This window comes from Rhinatrema bivittatum, chromosome 3 (genome assembly GCF_901001135.1).
Source record: "Rhinatrema bivittatum chromosome 3, aRhiBiv1.1, whole genome shotgun sequence".
Classification (NCBI taxonomy): domain Eukaryota; kingdom Metazoa; phylum Chordata; class Amphibia; order Gymnophiona; family Rhinatrematidae; genus Rhinatrema; species Rhinatrema bivittatum.
This window is the reverse complement of record NC_042617.1, coordinates 486,585,500-486,592,321: the sequence shown is the minus strand read 5'-3', so window position 1 is coordinate 486,592,321 and position 6,822 is coordinate 486,585,500. Positions and strand designations below refer to the sequence as shown.

The following is a 6,822-nucleotide window of genomic DNA, read 5'->3' as shown; positions in this document are numbered from 1 at the left end:
GCATGTTTTAAAATATACTTATCTCTGTGTATAAATTGTTTTATGCAAGACATTTTTTTTCACACGTAAAATATATGCACGTATGTTTATAAAAGGAAAGAAAAGTATGCACTTTCAATGCATTGCTGGTATTTGCATGCAAGGAAACAAACACAGATGTTGGGGCGTAGACATACGTGTATTTTATAATCTGTGCTGACCAGACACATGAAACTTATAAAATACAGTAATAGATTGCGTAGCCATATATGTGCATATATGGGGGCCAGTTGGAGTTGTTTGAAAATTATCCTCTAAGGTCCATAGTTGATGATGTATAATACAATTCTGAGCTCCAGATGGTCTAAACGTCCAAGTAAAGGGGGTTTCTTTGAGTTTCCAGGAGCTGCAGAGCCTGCGATATACTTCAAAAAGAAAATCTAAGATTTTAATATTTTATTCTCTAATTTCAACAAATATCTTTGTACTGAAAATATTTCTAAGCCGTAAATGTGGGATGATGTACACTTTTTGAGTTATATAGGTCTTAAGAGTTTTATGTTGTTTTATATTTTTTTGAATTTATGTATGTATGTATGTATATATATATATATATATATATATATATATATACACATACACACAGGGTGCCCCATGGAAAAGTAGCCCGCCTCCAATATCAGTGCATTAGAGGCAGGCTACTTTTCCATGGGCCACCCTATTTAATCTATTTATTTTTCTTCTGTGTATGATCATGTTTCCTTCTTATGATTTCTGTTTTATGGAAAACCAAAGTAACATATGTTTGTTCTACCACAGAAATATTTTTTTCAGGCAGTTGGCCTCTTCCTTAGACCCTCTACATCTACAACCAAACAACAAAATTGTATTTACATTCTAAGCTTCTGTCGCTGCATGCCATTATTCTGGATTTTCGTGGCAGGTTGGTTCTGATAGAGGGAAGAAGACCAGGATGGTGTTCAGTTCTTGGAAGTCCCTGCTGAATGCCTGCAGCAGAAAGAGGGGGCGGAGCTAATTGCCATGGCAGCAGGTGACAACAGACCAGTAGACAAAGGAGTAGTTTGATAGGAGAGTATGCCTCTTTCTACAGCCTGCATGCAGCATGTGTGTTTCCTGCCTGGGTTAGCCTGCTGCTTTCTCTTCCAGCCAATTTCATTTCCTGCCATTCTCTCTTATCAAGTGAGGCAGCAGATGACTTTGAGTTTTGCTCACATGAAAGGCTTGTTTTTTCCCCCTTCAGCATTCCCTAAAGCGAAGGAAGCAGAGAATACAGGGAGAATGCTGCTGACATCAAATCAGCTGTTGCCAGCGCTTTCTGCTGCTGGTTATTTTTTTCCTCTCTCTCTAAACTGAATAATGTTAGTTGATGCACCCTCAGTGAATAATTTGCTAAGCTCTGATGCTGAATACCGTAGCACGGTGAGCATTCTCTCCCATGTATATTCTCTTTCGAAAACTATATTTCCTTAACATTTCCATCTTCAGTACATACATGCAGAACAATATTTTTTGGTATATATATCTTTTGCGAGCAATTGACACACTCCCAGACATGACGGAACTCCATGAAATTGCTGCCTTGGGAGATTATGATAAACTGGAAGAGTTACTAAAGAAAGGGATATATGACCCAAATTACAAAGATGCTGACTGGAGCGATAAGACAGCTTTGCATTGGGTAGCAGCAATAGGTAAGTCTGTCTATATTGTCCATCTTGTTAAGCATAATCAGTTATACCACCGATTTAATTACACTGTGAAGAACTTAACATAAGTGGAGAAAGCATTTTGGGTAGATTTACCTCATGGGGGTCTGGGCATCCACTTACCGTATAATGGCCAAATATCACATTTTCCCAAATACTGTTGAAAAGATGCAGGGGGATATTTGGCTGATATTCAGTGTGTTTTGGAACACTCAAAAACTTATTTGATCTGAGAAAAAGATATTTGGAGCCCACAGGAGGTAGAGCCTACCCATACTCTGTTATTTTCGTCTCTACCTCTAAGTGTAGTTGCCACATTAGTGCACTTGAATGCACAGAAGTAAAGATTACATTAAAAAAATATATCAGGTGATACCTTTTTATGGGACTTACAATACTGTTAGGATTTGTAAGTATTTATTTATTTATTTATTTATTTATTTATTTAAGACTTTTTATATACCGAAGATCATGTACTGGTACACATCGCTTCGGTTTACATATAACCAGAATTACCATAAATATGGTGTACATATAACAATAATCGCTAATCAGAGAACAAAAAATTGAACACAAGCATAGAACAGTGATTAATTATGATAATAAATATAGTATATAGAACAATAGTCAATATTCAGAGATCGATAGACATTGAACATAAAGCCAAGAGCAAAGAGTAATTATAATAATAAATATGCTGGAAAGGAAACAGTAGAAAAAACAGGTTAAACTGGATTGGGCTGGTTCTCCTAAACACTGGTTAAGTGTGGGCCTTTAAGGTTGGCATGTGGTTTTACGTGAAGGCTTCCGTAAAGAGCCAGGTTTTCAATTTTTTCTTGAAAGTCCGCAGGCATGGTTCTAGGCGGAGGTCTGATGGTAGATTGTTCCAGTGTGTGGGACCGGCTATGGAGAAGGCACGTTTCTTCATTGAAGATTTGGCTGGGGGTACGTAGAGGGTGCCTAGATGTATTTGTCTGATGGGTCTGGACGCTGTATGGACTTGGAGAGGGCGGTTTAATTCGAGTGGTGTTTGTGAGTGGATGGATTTGTGTATAATAGTAAGCACTTTGTAAAGGATTCTGAACTTAATGGGGAGCCAGTGTAGGCTCTTTAGTATAGGGGTGATGTGCTCACATCTGCTGGTGTTGGTCAGAATCTTATGCTCTGCCCATATTCCATCCTGCCTGATGCGGCCTGCAGTCTCAGTATGTAGATCCTTTGACCGAGGCGAGAGGTGAAACCGCCCAGGGGAGGAGCCCCACTGAGCCTCACCATCAGGAGGCGGAGTCTCGGCTGCGGGATGGGATACAGCAGCGGATAGAGTGAGAGAGAGGGTGACCCCTGGAGGCGGGCCACGGAGCAGCAGCGCAGGTGCTGACATCAGATTCAGCTCGGGAACTGGAGTAGGCAATAGCTGCGGCACCACCCGAGGAGCGGGGGTGTCGGTAGTTGTACAGTCACTAAAATACACTGGGTTCGTGGAGATGGCATACAAGAGGGTCCCTTGGTGGAAGGGCACGGTAGTGGTCCACAGAGCGGGGTACACCGGCAAGGATTCCTCTTCTGATGTCACGGCAATGGTCCGCAGAGCAGGGTACACCGGAGAGAGTTCCCACGTAGATAGCACACAGGAATCCGCAGTGAAGTATTCACAGCACCTGAAGGCATTAGCAGGTCCAGAGGAGCCTCGGGCAGCAAGGCAGGTAGAAATCCGTGTGAAGGCCCTCCGAGGAGCGGATAGCCAAGAGTCGAGATAGGGCCCCCGAGGAGCGGGTACCCGATAGTCTCCAACACGGAAGCAGGAACCAGAACAGAGTTGAATAGAGAGAACAAGTTGTAGCAAGTGAACTTGTTGCGAAGTCGCTGTCTGTCTGGGCTGGTGAGCTTAAGTATCCGGGTTGAGTGATGTCATCTGATGGGGATGCCCCCGAGGTTCCCACCATGACGTGGATAAAGCAGGTCGGGTGCACCTAGGGAACCCTGTGGGTAAGATGGCGGTCGGTGGTGTCCATGCCGCTTGAGTAGGCCTGAGAAAGAAGGGTGGAGGCCGATGGTAGCTGGCAGAAGCCGTGAGTTCCCCCAACGGAGCCAAGGCAGCAAACAAAGAGGTGAGCAGCAGCAGTTGCAGCCGTCTGCGGCCGTGGAGCATAACAAATACGTTTTTTGAGTATCTTTTGAGAACTAATACTCTCTTCCTCAGGTTACAATTTCTATCTGTATTAACTTATATGGCTAACTTAAAATTATCTAGGGATAGTCCTCAGTTCGGATGCACTGCAAAATATCCCAGCTAACTTATAGGGTCATTTATCATTTCGCGTTAGGGCCTTATTGCGTGCGATAACGCTGTAATGTACGATAATGCCATAATGCACGCAATAAATACCGCATTGCAAAATGTGTATGCAAATTCTACATTTGTATTCAAGTGGGAGGAGTTTGGGCGGAATAAATGGAAACGATGGTCGATTACTGCGGCATGCGATAGAGTAATGCACATTATCACGGGATTTAATGCCGGAAATAACTACACCTTTTTTTTTTTTTTGCGATACAGTGAAAAAATGTTATCGCTGACGATATTGTGGATCATGTTATTATCGTAGCAATTACCGTGCTCAATAAAAAGAGGAAATCAAACGGACACACCTACCAGGCCTTCCTGGTCCAATAAAAACACCTATTTTAACCTGTTCTACCTTCCTAAAGCCATAATGTTTCTGGCCAGTATAATTGTTGCAGTATACTGGTTGCATCGGCAGGCTCACTGTAGACAACAACAACTGGAATAACAACAACCTCAAGAACAGGCAAGGTCAGTTCCAGCCCTCCTAGGGAAGTACCTACACCGCATGGTGGGAGCTCAGGCCAGCCACTGGCTTGCAGGCACCCACGGTGCAGGAGATACAGGGAGCGTATCTTTCCTCCACGAACATCCTTGAAGGCATGTGGTTTGCAGGTACTGGCTCAGCTCTCGGGCTATCCTGGAATTAAATGAAGAAATCCGAGGAGATCTGGATCCGGTCACCAAAAGGCTGGGCTAGGCCTCACCAAACTGTTGGCCATCCTGCATTTCATGGCAAGCGGTTCCTTCCAGACGACAGTAGGGGTTGGGGGGGGGGGGGGGGGGACTGTCCCAAACTTCTTTTTCATGCTGTCTGAACTAGGTCATCACAGCAATCTCTGACCGCCTTAATCGCTACACAGCATTTCCTCGTCACAGGCAGGACCTGATGGACTTGAAGAGAGGCTTTTACGCCTTTGTAAACGTTCCCAATTTTCTGGGAGCTATCGACTACACTCATTACTCCTGGGGGAATTCTGCGCAAAAAAATTAAAAATTATGAGCACAAAAACTTACAATTCTGCAAACTTTATATTGGTTAAAATAACACAACTTACATGACAGTCTTTAAGTAATCAAAATCACAAAGAGTACCAAAGTGCCAAAAAAGGTGTGTCCTTCACCAAGAACCTGGAGAGTAAGTGTAACTACTAGGCTTCATTGACCATCATAATAGGTTTCATCGTATAGCATAATTTCACTTTCACACTCCACCTTATATTTAATCATTGCTCAATGTTAGTGTATTCTTTTTGTTATATATTGTTATATATTTTTTACTTTGCAAAAGCTTCTCCAATAGTGATGCCACCAGTAATATGCTCTTTATTTTATCAGTTTACCATATCTTATTGATGCTAATACTTAGCTTGGTATATAGAAGCCACTTTGTGTATAGAAGCCACTTTGTTTACATAGTTCCATAAAGCTGCCCTAAGTAATTACATTTTAAATTAATACAGAAAAAAGTTATTACTTAGAGATGCAGAATTTTAAATATTTTGAGCAGATTTTCCCTAGAAATTCACTGTAAGAGTGTCCCTTCCACTCACTCTCCCTACTCCCCTGGCCACTTTGCCCTCTCAGGCCCCAACTCCTCCGCATGCCAGTATCTCTCCCCTCCACCTCTAGGCTCAACCCCTTCCACTCTATCGCTACTCCCAGAGTTTGACCCAATTCTCAGTAATGCCCCTCACACAGGCTCCCTCTGTCCCTCCCTCTCTCACACACATGCACCCTCTCTCTAGTACACATACACACACCCTCATACAGGCTCCCTCACTCTCTTGCACACACACACATCCCCTCATACAGGGTCCTTCTCTCTTGCATATACACCCACACAAGCTCCCTTTCTCTCTCACATATACATCCTCACACAGAGTACCTATGTCTCTCTCTATCATGTACCCCTTCACACAGTCTCTGTCTCAGCCCTACACAATCCCTTCACACAGTCTAGCACCCTCACATACACACGATCCTTTTTTCATACACACCAGTTTACAATCTCTCACACACATACACACTCCTTCACAATCTCCTCATATAGGCTCCATCTCTCTTGCACCCACACTCAAGCATCCTACCCCCTCACCTCCCATGCTCTCTCACCCCCTCCTGCTCACCCCCCTGCTCTCTCACCCCTGCTCTCTTTCACACCCTTCCCTCTCTCACCCTCCCCTCCCCTCTCTTACCCCCGATCCCTGCTCTCTCACACCCCCTCCCCTTTCTTACACCCCTCTCCTCTCACACACACACATTCACTCTCACCGGGACCTTCATCTTCGCCGTGAGTGGAGAACACTCCATTTGCAGCACACGGGGGCCTTCATTTTCGCCATGAATGGCGCACATCCCGCGGCACCAGGGGCCTTCATTTTCACCATGAACGGTGCACGTCCTGCGACACCAGGGGCCTTTATTTTCACCACGAATGGCGAATGACACGCTGGGGCCTTCATTTTTGCCGCGAGCGGAGTGCGTCCCGGGTGCTGGAATTTTATCTTCACGCGCTCCGTTCGTGGCATGCTAGGGTCTCCTCTGCCATTTTCTGCGCAGAATTGCCAAATTCTGCTAAGAAAATGGCAATTCTGCGCAGGGGGGGGAATTCTGTGCAAATTCTGCGCTCCTCATGCGACCAGCCTTATTGTCAAATACGAAATGTTGGATGCACAGTAAGTCGAGGTGGTGCTTTTGAACAGCAGTGATTAAGTGTTTGCACTTTTGAGAATGGCTGCCTCTGACAGTTGAGCGTATTGGCCGCAGTAG

General features: G+C 44.3%; 1 protein-coding gene across 1 annotated transcript in view; it reads left to right on the top strand.

The window, feature by feature from the left end:
• Positions 1 to 967: 967 nt before the first annotated feature.
• The window catches only part of ANKRD66 (ankyrin repeat domain 66), a 54,197-nt gene continuing 48,342 nt past the window's right edge, over positions 968 to 6,822 (top strand). The window contains exon 1 of the mRNA XM_029596057.1: positions 968 to 1,691. Within this exon, the coding sequence (XP_029451917.1) occupies positions 1,436 to 1,691 (256 nt within the window). The 5' untranslated portion in view covers positions 968 to 1,435. The remainder of the gene's footprint in view (positions 1,692 to 6,822) is intronic.